Genomic DNA, 15164 nt, shown 5'->3' with positions numbered 1-15164 from the left:
ACATATGTATTTTTGAATGTAAATACTTTTGTACTTTAACTCAAGTGGATATTTACAACGAGGACTTCTACTTTTACTGAAGTAATATTTTACCTTCAGTATCTGTACTTTCACTCAAGTACATGGTTTGTGTTTTTTGCCAACCACTGTATACCACAACCCAGGTGACTCAAGCTCTGAATGCTTACTTCATTACAACCTATTTGTTTCTCCACACCACTAATTAAAATATTGAGCATTAGTGTGAATACCATCTCTTTGATTTGCTTTGGGGTAGGAATATATGACTGTTTACCACCTCTGAAGGTGTATGAAACCTTAAATTTACCAAAAGTCCAACAGTGTTCCAATCAATGCAAACCTGTTTACAGCTAGGAGCACAGTTAGTAGCCTGGGACTGACATACTGTTCTTTTTATTTGTGTCCTGGAGATGTATTAAGTTCTTGAAAATCGTCCCGTTTCGTAGGCGAACACCACATAACTCCATTCTGAGGATGAAACTTGAAAACAAGGGTTTGGCGTAGATGTAAGACATGGGATTCACCCTTAAAGTTAGAACAGCAGAAGCTAGGCTAACTAGAGTGTCTGGGTTGCAGCATATGTAAAGGTGCATTCATGTACATTCTCTCTTTTTTGCCTGTTAAAATTCATTACTTGATCATTATTATCATTTTTTGTGACCTTCCTTCTAGAGGGTGGTGCCTTCAACTGAGTGCATCATTCAAACACCCTGACCTGCAGACCATCTACAAAAAGTGGTGCTGGACCAAGGCCAGGAGGACTGTGAAGGACATCAGGCAACCACCCTAAAAAAAATGGACTCTCCTCTCTGTTGCAGTCAAGGAAGCACTTTTGCTCTCTACTTGGGTTTCCATCCAAAACATTCAAAATTGTTATGCACAATAAAGAAATATTAGCGGAAAAAAGTAAAATAATGTGTTTCCAAGCACTGCACTTTTGTGAATAAACTCTAGATGACATTAGTTTGTTGATCAGGGTTGGCAATTAAAACAAGGAAGAGGGAGAGACCTGAGTGTTTTTTGCTTTGTTAACAATACTTTTATATAGTTGTTTATATATCAAAATCAAACTTTATATCAAAAATATAATATATAATGTTTATTTGTTGGGATATCTGCGTCACTTCTGTGGTGTAGAGCTTGTTCTTAATGTTTTTAGAGAACAGTAAATAAATGCTGTGTGGTATCTGACTTTTGCTCAAAGCTGTACGTGTATGATAATCTGCACATGCTCTAAAATAAGACCCTTGGGTGGTGCTAGTGTAAGAAAGTGTGGAAGCAAGAGATGAGGAAATGGCGGGGGTGGGGGTGTGTGTCTGTTAAATGCCTGTGGTCGTGGGGTCAGTTCGGGGCTTTGGAGGATGCTGTGCCGCATGCTCAGTAGGTACGAACCAGCTGAAACCTCGTTTTTTATTTAAAAAAACATTTCCATTGCTCTTTTTGCGCTTTAGTGGTAGTCAGACCTTTCGATTTTTGTGATAATTGGGTGTTTTTGTGAATTTTCGTGAAGAGGAAACCCTCTTCTGAAGGTAAATACAGAGAGGATGTGGAGGACCTTCTTCACACAAGCCATTCGGGTTCTGAACTCTGGCCAATATCCCAATTTGGCTTCTGTATATATCTACATTATTACATTTTTAACTCTTTGTATATTGTTTAATGTTTATTTGTAAAAACTTCATTAGACCTATTTTTATTACATCTTTATTTACACCCTTATTTTGAACATTTTTCCATATTAATATTATTGTCTCTGTACATATCTTTAACATATATTTGTTTTTCTAATGTTCCGAGTATCTATTTTGGTTTTATACATCTACATATGTTTTATTGTCTTTTTCATGGAACATGTAGTCATCAAAGCATTTCAAGCTAGTTGTACCTACATATATAAAAAAATCACTTTGATTTCATTTCATTTTAATAGTTTGACTGAATGTAATCAAATCATCAGAGCAAAGAGCCAATATGTTTTGTAATGCCTTCTCAGAAGAGTAGACATTTCAGTAAATTCTGAAAAAAAAAAAAATCCCAAATTTTATACCTGATTTCTAAAGGAACACTGGAATAGCTGATATCTTCAAACGCTTGGTCATATAGTGTGCATTCCAATTATATTTTCTATAGAGAAGCATTTGTGCTATGACGATAATTCTAAGTTGCACTGGCTCAGATCACACATGCGATCAAAGGAGGGAAGGCCACATTTCTCCTCATGCTACAGCCTGGAGCTTCATGTCTCATCATTTACATTCCGGCCTCTCCCTATGTATTTCTCTCTGTCTCGTCCAAAATTGCCCAGGCATCTGCGGTAAGATGCGCTCTTGCATGCTAATGTCTCACTTAATATTATTCTTATGAACTGCCAGTGACTTCACATGTTAGCCAGCACTCTGTCAAATTAATGTCAATTCCATTAATGCCGGCGTCCATTTGCCCCAGCTCTTCCCTGCCGGCCGCTGAAAGTTTTTCTCGGCAGTGCAGTCGCAGCGGGTCTCCTCTCCTCCACCGAAGATGAAAGAGCTGGAGAGAAATGGATGTCCAGGGTCATTTATCAAAAACCACGACCTAAAAGTGCGGATGAAACCGCAGATGAAAATCGGCCCTGGGATGCGTCTGTGACATATTAACTCCAATATATCAAATCACAGGCCCATTCTCCACTGTCCTGAACTGGACACCCTCTACAGGCCCAGGGAGCAAAGTCTAATGTAGCAAATCTCCTAAGAGTCTGCACTGTAAAAGAGTTGCTGACCAAGAATAAGACAAGGTCTTCACTTTTTTTAACCTTAGGCCTGGTTTACATTTGCCATTAATATCGGACCGGTACGATCTGATCATGATTGGATCAGCATCCAAACTGGACACTTGTGTACACTTAACCTTTACAAAGTTCAGATGCCTGTACATCCTGATACTGATTGGATTTTTTGTTTTCTTGAACAATATTCAGTGGCTCCATGACCACTGATGTGATCATAATGCATTTATACACACATGCAGTTACAAAGCACTTATACACACACATGTAACAATCATATCACAGTGTACTTATTTATACACGCAGATCCAATCACAATATTTTTAACACACATGGATAGCCAATAAGATTGTGTTAATGGTGCATTCCAGCCTACAATAATGAGAAGTTTTATTTGCTATGGTATGGGGTATTCTACAGTGTAGCATTACATTCCCCATCCAAATTGGTTTGACAGAATCATCAAGATCAATTTATGATATTTGGTAGCATTTTTTTTCAGGGGGGTGGGGTGCAGGGATCTATTTGTCTCCACTGCTAGCAGGCTTATTTATTTCACTAGATGTTAATAAGGATGATCAGGATTCCATGAAACTACAATATGTTTAGAACAATATGTTAAATGATGAAATTCTAAATATATTATGATTGTTGTATTATTTATGTATATTTATGCCTATAAAAAAACCAAACTTACCAATAATGTCTTTCACTGTAGAGATTTTGAGACTAGCAGGGCATCACCATACAATGCGAGTAGACTTTTTGAGTTATTTCAAATTTACAAAGAATCTACATCCATTTGTACTGCAAATATTTTGTCAAGCTAGGCATTCCCAAAATGTTGATAGGTGGCACTATCATTTTAAAAGATTCTAACAGCACTAACAGATGCTCAAACTTCCAGCTCAAATGTGTTTCATGGTTCAAAGCCCTGCTGAGTCTCTATGAAACTGCACCTCCAGCACCTCAGTGAGGCACTGGTTTGATATGTCTATCTAATGAAGCCTCTCATCTCCGCCTTGCATGCGCAGTTAAATGTAATGAGAAGAAGGCAGACTTAACTGGCCGGGTAGATGGCAAAAGGCTAGATAACTGCATCTCTCTCATGCTGTAGGCCATTATACGCCACATTTGCTAAATTCAGAGAGATAAATTTGGTGCTGAATACGAAGGATGCACTTCATTGTTCCTCATACCTGAAGGGGGGTGGGGGCTTCTGATACTGATCTCCAATTCCACCGAGTGAAGCCGAGGTACTCCACAGCCTTTAATCAATGAGGAAAATCAAGGCTCAGATACTGCACATGCTGTACAATACTGTACAGATCTGTTCAATCATTCAGGGGGAAAACTGAGAGCAACTCACATCCATCAGCACTGCTACTATTGAGCAACTATGGCCCTACAACTGGGCTAGTTTATTTCTGTATTGATTTATTAATTTTCTTTTTATAATATATATACACGGTGCACATACATAGTTTTTATAGTTATATATTCCTATATTGCACACACACTGTCGGATTGATCAGGAACACTTAGGTACATTGTGTTAAAGGTGACATTCACTATTTTAATCAAAAATCACTTTTGATAATATTCTGAGAATGTTTCCTCACCATTTGCCAGGTCTCTAGTCTGTTTGCGTGCTTAATACCTGTCTAATGTGTTTCGGAAGCCCCAGTGTCTGGCTAAAAAAGTGTCTCAGTCCATTTCTCTACGTCTGGAGCTTTTTACACAGTAGAAAGAACTCCAAACATTAAAAAGCATAACTGAGGTGAGGATATTGCTATATTCCTGCTCCATAGTTGGGTAATAATAATTTATTTTTGCTCTTTTGTGTTTCTTAAGGTGTAATGTCTCCAAATTTGGGAGACTGCTTACTACCGAAAGTGATACAAAACAGCAAGAGTTATGTATGCGTTTCTGTGGTAATTTAAATTTGGATAAAAACGTACCGTACACACAAGTCGCTTGTTACCCCTCAAATGTACCATTCCACCTTAAAACACATGGAGCTTCTGAAAATAATCAAACCAGAGTTTATGATTTTGTTTTTCCAAAATCATAGATTTCACATATAATACACTACAGATTTATATTCATAGATTGTTTAATCCAAGTTGTTGGCCAAAGTTTTCTCAGCACTGCAGTGCTACATAGTAATGCATTAGTAGATTGTTGAGTGAATTACACATTGATACAGCCCATCCACAGAGGATGAATAAGTTTAGTCAAGCTCCCTATGCTTTGTCATAACATGCATCCCAGGCTGTATCTGGGATCTAGGTCTAAACAACAATTACAAAAATAAAAAACCTCATGAACTTACTGGAATACCCAGGGTTTTCAGTGTTTACAGTACTTCTTCTGTACGAGTCTCATTATCTGAATTTCAAGGCAAAGAAATGGACGATCATAATGCTTCATGTGAATGGCTGTTTTTGTATTTTTCAATCAAAAATTGAAATAGATCTGCTCTTTCAACTTACCTAAGCTATAAAGTTACATTGAACGGAACATGGGTGAGATCTGATGAGGTTCGGTTCAGTCTTGGGGTCTCTGAGCATAACCCCAAGTGATTGCATTGGTGCACACAGCACCGAAAACATACACATACACACAAACATATACATATATATATATATACATATATATATATATATATACATATATATATATATATATACATATATATATATATATATATACATATATATATATATATACATATATATATATATATACATACATATATATATATATATACATATATATATATATATATATATATATATATATATATATATATAAATAAATAAATCAGATGTTTGCTGATTTGCCTTTCAGTACTCTCAGAAAAAAAGGTACAGTACAGGTACCATCACAAACCATGTAAATGTACCTTGTAAAGGTACAACAGTGGTTTTAAATTCCACATTACAGTGTCTTCTCTGGAAAGAGAGGAGTATATTGTAAACATTCATTATAGGACTGTGTAAAATAAAATAACACCAAATAAGTCCTGGAGATAAAACAGAGCATATGAAATCAACACAATTTTAAAATCAACAATTATAACAGAATAAGGTGCCCTTGAGGGTGCCACCACAGTGACCACAGTGAGTTTTTCTGTGAATGTATAGGCTCCAGTGACTTTCAGCTCTTTTTCAGTTCAATGTTGTAAACCAGATTATTTTAACCAGCACATTTAGCCAAACACGAATTCAAGAACCATGCACCCCCTAGTAGCCACATCATGTACAAAAGCAAAACAGACAACAGAGAAAGCTACAAGCAACAAAGATTACATTTATAATAATTATTCATTTTTAATTGGATCAATGGACTCTTTGAAGAGATAGTTCATAAGAGCCATTTGTTCACAAACCCAATATGAGTAATGGAGAGTAATTCAGTATATCTTGTTTGTTAAGTCTGATTTCTGCCAGAAAATAAAAGCTTAAAAAAAAAACAGTACACTTAGTATGCCTACCACATTCTGTCATGGGGGTGTTCATGTTGCCATGGCTACGTCATAATTCTGTATGCCTTATGAATGAAAGCAGCAAAAGGCACGTGCAAGGTGATGGCATGATAACAATTTAAAACCTCTCCAAATCTTTACTATTTAAGTGTTGCTACAGTTCTGAGAATATCCCACCCCCCAGGGCGTGGGTGTGTGTGGTGTGGGTGGGGGGATTAACCATAACTGAAAAGGACACAAATGATACTACAGTCTGTAATTGCATCACTGCAAACCAATAGACCTGATCAAATGGGCAGTGTGTGCACAAGGTGGGTGTTTCTAATAAACTGGGCAGCAAGCGTGTATACATAAACATTCACATGAACTATCTGGAAGAGAAATGTTGCTTTTCTAATATCACAGGTGAAGATTTATTGTCTCCCTTTACCATCGTTATTGCAATAGCTTTCAAGTAATCTATTTTTACCACTATGGGTATTCAGCATTTACTGCAGAGGAGTTTGGCATAGGATCATACATCTTTCTCTGAAAATCCATACGTGTGGAATCAAAAGGAGAAATCTGCTACACAAAGCATTCTCAGCCCACAAGGTGGCCTCGAATTAAGAGTCTGTTTAATGGAAATAGTCTATTTGCCAGGCCATTTGAATGCTACAGGCTCAGGGTTTAATTGGTGTTGCGCTTAAGGGGACTGAGGTATTAAATGAAGATAAAGCTGGGGAAGCACACATCTGGTTTTGGCTATGTAACTGCAACCTGCTCCTTCATTTACAAGCCCTAATCAGTCCGATGAGATCAGATCAGGTCCTGATTTAGGGAGGGGAAAGAAAAGAAGAAGGCAGAGATGAAATGGTAATTACTATTGATTACCTATGTGCATATGACCCCACAGGCCCCACTTTGCATTCTTAAATCAACTCAAAAGATTGGATATGCTCTTTTTTCCCCTCTCCCCCTCTTCATGCCTGCACTCAGATACCTCTATGGGTGCAGACAGAGAAGAGAACAAGGTGATGGTGTGAGGAATAATGTCACCTAGCAAAGGGGGGAAAAAGTGCCTGTCAGCTTTTCACATTAATCACATTAGCATAGTGTTTGATCATTTCTTTATTCCTCACAGCATCTCACTGTCGAAGGTGATGCCCCTGGGGCAATGCTTGCAAAGAAACAGAGGTTTGTCTGCTGTGTGGGCTCTCTGGAACCACACACAGGGTTTGGTAACAGACAGATGTAACCCCTTCTGATTATTATGTTGTAAATCCATTTAACTGTGACATTGTGGTCCAATTACAACACAAACTGGCTTTTACTGGGCTCTTGGGAAGTCTCTCTCAAAAGGCATGGTAAATATGGATAATAAATATTTTAAATGCTCAAACGTCCAGTACATATAGTAAACATGTTTCCAAACAGCTTAGAGATTGCAAAATGTGGCATAAACGAAAGAAATGAGGCATTGCAGATTTGGATCATGCTACAAAAGCATGGGCAACCATGCTGCAGAACACGTGCTCATGTTCCAATCACAGCACTTTAGCACCCTCTGCTGGAAATAATCACAAAGACATTAAACTGCACATTGCAACCACATCATATTTAAGGTGCAATATTTCCAGACTAATACTTATAATATAAAGATTTTTTCATGCAGTACATATAAATGGACATTACACAGATAAATACAGTATCAGCCATCTGAAAGCCTGCATGCGAAAAAATTAAGCATGGGCATAATTTTTCATGAAACCTACATGTAAGCTTCAGTTCCAGTAGCTCCAGTGTGTGTGTGTGTGTGTGTGTGTGTGTGTTTGTATATGTATGCGTGTCAAATTACTCCCTAAACATGAAGAATGGGAGCTGTGGTGTTTAATGAAACTTGATGAGTCTTCTAAACGTGTTCTTTGAAAAAGTATCCTGAGTCTTGAATAGCCAAGACTTAAAAGTGTTACCTGCTTAAGCTTTGGAAACACACTGAATGTGAAATGTGGTTCCTGTCTTGAATGTGCATGGCGTGTCCTGTGGTCCTGCTCAGCAATCCAGCACTTTTTCTGAAATTGCCCCTAATTCACTATTCCTTATATTACTCAATGTACATTATTATAGTGAACTGGATTCAGGAGGGTAGTGAAAGATTTCAGACCTCATGCTGGTTTTTACCAAACAAGCAGTGCATTATGAGTATCTGCCATCTGCTAGTGTCAGCTAGTGTATGAGTTGTACTCTACTTTAGAGGTGCATTGTAGGATTGTTTGAGCACACTGAAAATGTCCACTATGTTTTCAAGCACACATGACTTTTTTTTTTTAGTTGGGCCATGTGCCCTTCTAAAGTAAGCAACTGCTCAAGATTTAGGTCATCTTCCAGCCAAGTTCTAAACCTGCTTAACTTTAGCAAAGATGCATGTTAGTATAACAGTTGATGCCACAATTTGCTTTCATATATTTATTTGTATATTGATTATTTGTAACTATTCCATTGACTCTAGGGATTACTTATTATTAAACTTTGTACTTCAGTAGACACAGGCCTGAACTCAGGGGATTTGCCATACAAATAATCACTTCCACAAACATTTGTGGTATCATTTCACAACATTTATTTCTGTCCAGAGTTGCATTATTTTTCCCCCCAAGATCTTGTATAGATGATGAGAGATTTGGACCATTGTGCAAAGTCTCCTCCAGCTCATCCCAAAGATTCTCAATGGGGTTCAGGTCTGGACTCCGTGGTGGCCAATCCATGTGTGAAAACGATGTCTCATGCTCCATGAAACACTCATTCACAATTTGAGCCCAATTAATCCTGGCATTTTCATCTTAGAATATGTGTGATCAGGGAAGAAAAAAATCAATTGATGGAATAACCTGGTCATTCAGTATATTCAGGTAGTCGGCTGACCTCATGCTTTGGGCACATAACATTGCTGAACCTAGAGCTGACCAACTGCAGCAACCCCAGATCATAACACTGCTCTCACAGGCTTGTACACTAGGCACTAGTCATTATGGGACAGGGTAAACCTCTGGAACAGTATAAATCTGGACTCATCAGACCACATGACCTTCTTCCATTGCTCCAGAGTCCAATCTTTATGCTCCCTAGCAAACTGAAGCCATTTTTGCCAGGTAGCCTCACTGAAAAGTGGTTTTCTTAAGGCTACACCACTGTTTAGTCCGAATCCCTTGAGTTTGAATTGCAGATTTAAGGTATTGCAAATTTAAAACTCTGGCTACACAATAATTGCTTAAAATTTAATGCTGATAAAACTGAAGTTCTACTTGTCTGAACAAAATTTTCTCTTTCTCATATACCATACTTTCCTGTTGACATTGATGGTGTTGCTATCAAGCCTGCTCCTGTTGTGAAAAACCTTAGGTTTTTCCTCAACTCAACACTTACCTTTGAGCCCATGTCAAGTCAGTCACCAAATCTGTATTTTTTCATCTGTGTAACATTGTACGTTTACACCCTATTCTCAATGACAGTGATGTGTCAATGTTGATATTCACATTCATATTTTCCCGTATTGGTTAATGTAACTCACTTTACCATGGTGTTCCAGTTAAACTGATTCATCGTCTTCAGTACATCCAAAATGCAGCCAAAGTCCTGACTTCCACCAATGGCACGGGTGATATCACTCCTGCGAACCCCTTCTCCCACGAAAAAACTCCAACATCATCCCCTTGATACATGTAAGCGAGCGATATAACTCCATTGGCTTCCTATTGAGAGTAGAATAAAGTTCAAAATTCATCTTCTAAATATCAAGTCTCTTCATGGTCTGGCTCCTGTTTATCTCTCAGACCTCATTTCTCTGTGTTAACCCTCTTGCATTCTCAGATCCTCTAACTCCAGTCTTCTAACTGTCCCTTCAACTAGACTTTCTACTTTGGGTGGCAGATCTTTCAGTGCTGCTGCCCCCAAACTTTGTAATTCTCTACCATTCTCTCTTCGTAACTGTATGTCCCTTTTGTGCTTCAAATCTTTGCTTAAAACTTTCCTCTTGTCATCTTTGGATTCACCATAACTCCCTACTTGGGTTTGTAAAAGGTGCTATATAAATTGAACTACTACTACTTATTATTATAATTATTATTATTATTTCCTTTACTATTAAAACATATCCCTGTGTTGTACTGTTCTTTTGCTACAATTTGATTTCACCAAATGTTTAAGTGATTGCCGATCACAATCATTCAATATTTTTTTCTGACCACATTCCCTCCTTGAAGATGATGTATACCCACTTTCCTTCCACTTTTCAATAATGCAGTGGACAGTTCTTAACCCAATTTTAGTAGTTATCAGCAATCTCCTTAGCTGTTTTCTCTGCTTGATGCATGTCAATGACCCTTCTAAAACAGATTAACATCTTTTCCACGACCACAGGATGTGTCTTTCAATATGGTTGTTTAACAAATGAGAAGCTGCTCACTGCATCAGTTAGGGTTAAATAACTTGTTGCCAGCCCTAAACAATCACTCATGAAGTAATTGTCTAATGGGAGGCTCTTATTTGCTTAGTTAAATCCAGGTGGTGACCTTTTTATTTGACCTGGCAGTGAAGGTAATTTCAACATACATACAGCTCTCCTTTTATGGAGAAAGATTAGTCTCAAAATACTTTACAAATGAGTAAATGTTAATCCAGAAATTAAACACTAGTCACAAATATGGTTCACTATTCACAAATTAATATATCCCAATCTGTGTCTCACTGTCTGCAGTTTGTACAAATACAGTTAAATTCATAAATACACAAATAAATGTTTTTATTTTTCACAGATATCTCACACTTTTATGTAAAAATAAATATATATGTTTACATTTACATTGCATATATTTGCAGTCAAAGTCTCCGATTTAAAATTTTAGCTCTAGCTGCCCCCCCAAACATTCAAACTATAAAGAGTAATGTATGATTCAGTTCAGTAAACACGAAGAGTGCTGTTAATGATAATGTATTTATGGAAGCCCGTTTCCAGCACATAAAATACTTAATAAAAAGCAACAATTTTTATTTTTCATTAATATGCAAGTTGCTATCTCAATGTTTCGAGATACTATCTCATTATTTTGAGATACTAAGTCAATATATTGAGATAGTATTTCATTATTTTGAGACAGTATCTCATTATTTTAGATGTCAATATATTTACACCGCAGCACTAGGGCTGAATCTCAAACATCTTCATCTACACTGTTTAGTACACTATGAAGTGGTGTAGTAGAATTCCTTTTATAAATATTTAAAGTGCACTATATAGGGAGTGGGTCTTTGTTTGGGACAGAGCAGCGGTTACACGAGGTGCCTAAACGTAACTAATATAAAACCGGCACGTTTTTCCCTCGTGGTATCGCTTTTTTTTTCCAGGACACCTTTGTAATTCTCCTTCCTTTGTTCAACATTTGTATGAATTCCTGAAGCCCACACCATGTCTCTCTCGCTATGAATGTGCGGCTGTGTCTCTGTGTGGAGGAGCTCACCTGAACTAGTGATGTGTCGGTCGCGAACGAACCGGTTCAAAGAGCCGGCTCTTGTAAGTGAACGACGAGAGCCGGTTCCCGTCTAAGACCGAGCCATTTTTTTCTAAGGCTTGTCATTCAACCAATCAGAGAACAACAAGCAAGCTCCAAGCTGAGACACTTGGTTTTCCTGAATGTCAATCTGCCTTCCAAAAAATAGTTGAAGAAAATGTTAAATCAGTTAAATGTTTGTTGACAGTTGTGGTTGTTTTAATCACTACTGTTGAATGCTGCTGTTTTGCACTTTGCAGAGTATTTGTTTATTTTATTACCCAGAAATGGATGATTATTTAATTTAATAAGCTATTTTGTAATACTTACCTTTTGGGTTCCATTGGCTATATTTCAGAGTTTACAAGTGATTTTTTATTAAGGTGTTTAAATAACAATCCAGTTATTTATACAATCGAATGTGTGGGTGCAATCAGTGAGTTATTACAAGACAGTCATAAAAACAATTGGCCATTGCAACACTATTTATTATTTTTAATGTTGAACAATAATATTTTGTCCATATAGTCATGTAAAATGTAGGTAATATTGTTCTGTACCAGTGGAAATAAGTGGTAAAACAAAGAGCCATTTAGGAGCCGGAAGAGCCGACCCAAAAGAGCCGGCTCCCCAAAAAGAGCCGAAATTCCCATCACTAACCTGAACTCACCTGCAAAGTGCAAACCCCTCGAATGTGCGCGCGCACGGTTTCAGGAAGAGGGGCGGGGACGGGGGGGGTGCTTAATGCTTCAACACCCCTAAAAGGGTCTAGAAACGCCCGTGCTAACAATCTTTATTTCCTTGAGACGTGCGGAGCTTCTGCCTTTCCCCACAAATGTAGAACTACCAAAATTGTCCCCAATGCAAATGCGGAAAAGTGTAAAGTGGAAAAGAATTGGGAGACCACTAAATGCATGAAATTAAACACAGACACAACAAAACAACTTGTGTTACAAATGAGTTTTGTGGTAATGCAAACTGTCAATAAAAACTGGAAAAGTAAACTTTAGCCATGTAGATATACTGTAGCACCTTAAAAGATGTGGACCTTTAGAATTAACACATAGACACATAGATATTGCCTTTAAATCTTACGCTGTGTTAGGTAGACAGTCTATTTTTCTTTCTAAGTGTCAGCCCAGGCCTTGCTCTGGCAGTGGCTGAGCTCAAGTGTATTTTAGATTCTAATCTATGGTATTAGCTGGAATACAAACTCCAACTAAACATAAAGCACTTTTGTAAGTCTCTGTGGATAAGGGTATCTGCAAAACGCCATAACTGTATATGTAATGCATACGTTATTCACAGTCAAGTTTTCATTTCTGGTCAAAAACACAACCCTTACACACTCGGCTCTTCCACTCCTCCCACCCACAGCCTGCGAACCCCTTCTCCCACGAAAAAACTCCAACATCATCCCCTTGATACATGTAAGCGATCTTTATTGGTCAAGCAAATAAATGTCAGCACATAATGATATTCACAAATCCAAATATGAAACTGCTCCAGAGACAGGAGCTGGATTGCACTGGATTGACTGACGTGCTGCATCATCAGCTGGACACTAACAGTGGAGCTCTACTCTAACTGCTGCTCATGGTGACTGGAGGTCAGCATGTAGTGAACAGCAGCCTGGGCAAACACACACACACATACACACACTAAAAGCCAGAGGACTCGGGCCATACACCACCAGGCCCTGGCCTCTCCTACATTCTGTACGCCACTGCGTTTTTCTTGGGAGATGACAAAGGGTGACTGGGGTTTGATAAACACAATGAAGTGGCAGTACGTAATACGAGGAAAGGATGAAGCATCTGCGTGAACACACACTAGACCAGCCCGTCTACAGGGTGACCTCAGACTCGCCATGACCCCAGGGTCTCAGATAGTGGTATTTGCATCAGAATCCTTGGTGCGGTTACAGACGACATGCTCCAGCTGACCGGAATCGGACACATCATAGCTGGTCTTGTACTTGGCCAGGATCTTCATCAGGGGGCGTAGCTTCAGCCACCATTGCTCCTTTGGAATCCTGTGACTAAATCACAAACAGCTGCATTAGGATACCTACGTATACCCCCACCCCCCCCAAAAAAAACTCTATATATTGAATAGTTTTTTTACAACGTTATCACGTCTGTTTGGTGCATTTAATACGCTAGATGATTTATCATGAGCGAAATCTGTAGTCACTGCCATGACTAAGAATTTTTTATTTCAATAAGACAGATTCAGACTGCAGGGGTTTCATATGTGATGATCCTTTGGAACCAATCCCATGAACCTGCAGTGAGGGGCTTTCCTGCAGCAGGGAAGGAATAGAGGAGTAAGTGGAGACAGAGGCATGGACTATTGGTTTATCCCTTGTTAGGCAAAGGTGTAGGCCACTTTTAAGGCACAAGGGAATTACTGGATGTAACATCTCTGTATATAATTCTGATAAGCAAAAGGAGTTTTTGAGAGTTTAATTGAGAATTTCAACCTTCAATTATACAGAAGGGAAAAAATACACTCTCCAAACCATTCAATTGAAGAAAACCAAAAGTGTGTCCGTATAACACTTCTGATAGAATATAATGAAGATGATGCTTTGTATTCAGCATTTTTGCCCAAGCATATCTTGTGATATTTTTTTAGTTGTAAAAGCTTGCAACTTCAAGAGCAGGGCTCTGAGTGTTTAAGTATGCATCATTATTATGCAACATGTTTGAATGAAAATGTTCTTACAAACATGATGACTAAATTTGGGCTTCAGAATTTCATATAAATTTAGATGGGGAAATATGCATAACTGGTACTTTAGAAAACATTCATTAATCTGTAGTGCTTTCACAAGGCACTCTATATTAATAAGAGCTGAAATTTCCAAAAGAATCAAATAAGCATTTTTATAAGTCATGACTTTGTCAAGATTATCTGGATTACTCTACGCACACAAAGTCCGTCTCATCCTTCAGCTGAACCACAGGCTGGAAGACAAGAGCACGGCGACGCATCCCCAACAAACATGCTGAATCCTCTGTGTTAGCAAACACTCTTCCTGCAGAACACACACACAAGCCATGTTTAGCATGCACACAATCACATACATTTATATTAGTGACGTATTAGTCATCTATACATTTCTACCACTAGGGTTTGGCCCCTTAACAATTATCCATAACTTTTTAATAACCTTAAATTAATATATTTTTCCTCTGGAATTATAAAAACATTGTTGAAATGGGCAGTGTATTCAATTTTACTATTAATATAATATTTCATATTTATTTACTTATTTCTTTATAATTTTAAATATTGTTTTATAACAATTTGGAATACATTTAAATATAAATGGAATGTATTCTTCTTTTTCTTCTCATAA

General features: G+C 37.9%; 1 protein-coding gene and 1 long non-coding RNA gene across 7 annotated transcripts in view; both read right to left on the bottom strand.

Annotated features, from left to right (window-relative positions):
- LOC136708603 (uncharacterized) overlaps window positions 1–11812 on the bottom strand; it is a 53778-nt gene extending 41966 nt beyond the window's left edge. The window contains exons 1-2 of one of the 2 annotated variants that reach the window (XR_010804367.1): window positions 11768–11812; window positions 9823–10003 (exon numbers count right to left, since the gene is read on the bottom strand). This is a non-coding gene — a long non-coding RNA (uncharacterized lncRNA). Of the gene's footprint in view, window positions 1–9822; window positions 10004–10528; window positions 10659–11767 lie in introns of those variants that run through there. The other variant, XR_010804368.1, reaches the window with a different exon arrangement.
- Window positions 11813–12470: 658 nt separating this feature from the next.
- pfkpa (phosphofructokinase, platelet a) overlaps window positions 12471–15164 on the bottom strand; it is a 38028-nt gene continuing 35334 nt past the window's right edge. For 2 of the 5 annotated variants that reach the window (XM_066683248.1, XM_066683249.1), the window contains exons 21-22: window positions 14735–14840; window positions 12472–13838 (exon numbers count right to left, since the gene is read on the bottom strand). In XM_066683248.1, the coding sequence (XP_066539345.1) occupies window positions 13682–13838; window positions 14735–14840 (263 nt within the window). In that variant the 3' untranslated portion in view covers window positions 12472–13681. Of the gene's footprint in view, window positions 13839–14734; window positions 14841–15164 lie in introns of all 5 variants that reach the window. The other 3 variants (XM_066683250.1, XM_066683247.1, XM_066683246.1) reach the window with 3 other exon arrangements.

Source organism: Hoplias malabaricus, chromosome 10, assembly GCF_029633855.1.
Source record: "Hoplias malabaricus isolate fHopMal1 chromosome 10, fHopMal1.hap1, whole genome shotgun sequence".
Classification (NCBI taxonomy): Eukaryota; Metazoa; Chordata; class Actinopteri; order Characiformes; family Erythrinidae; genus Hoplias; species Hoplias malabaricus.
This window is presented reverse-complemented; position numbering and strand designations above follow the sequence as displayed.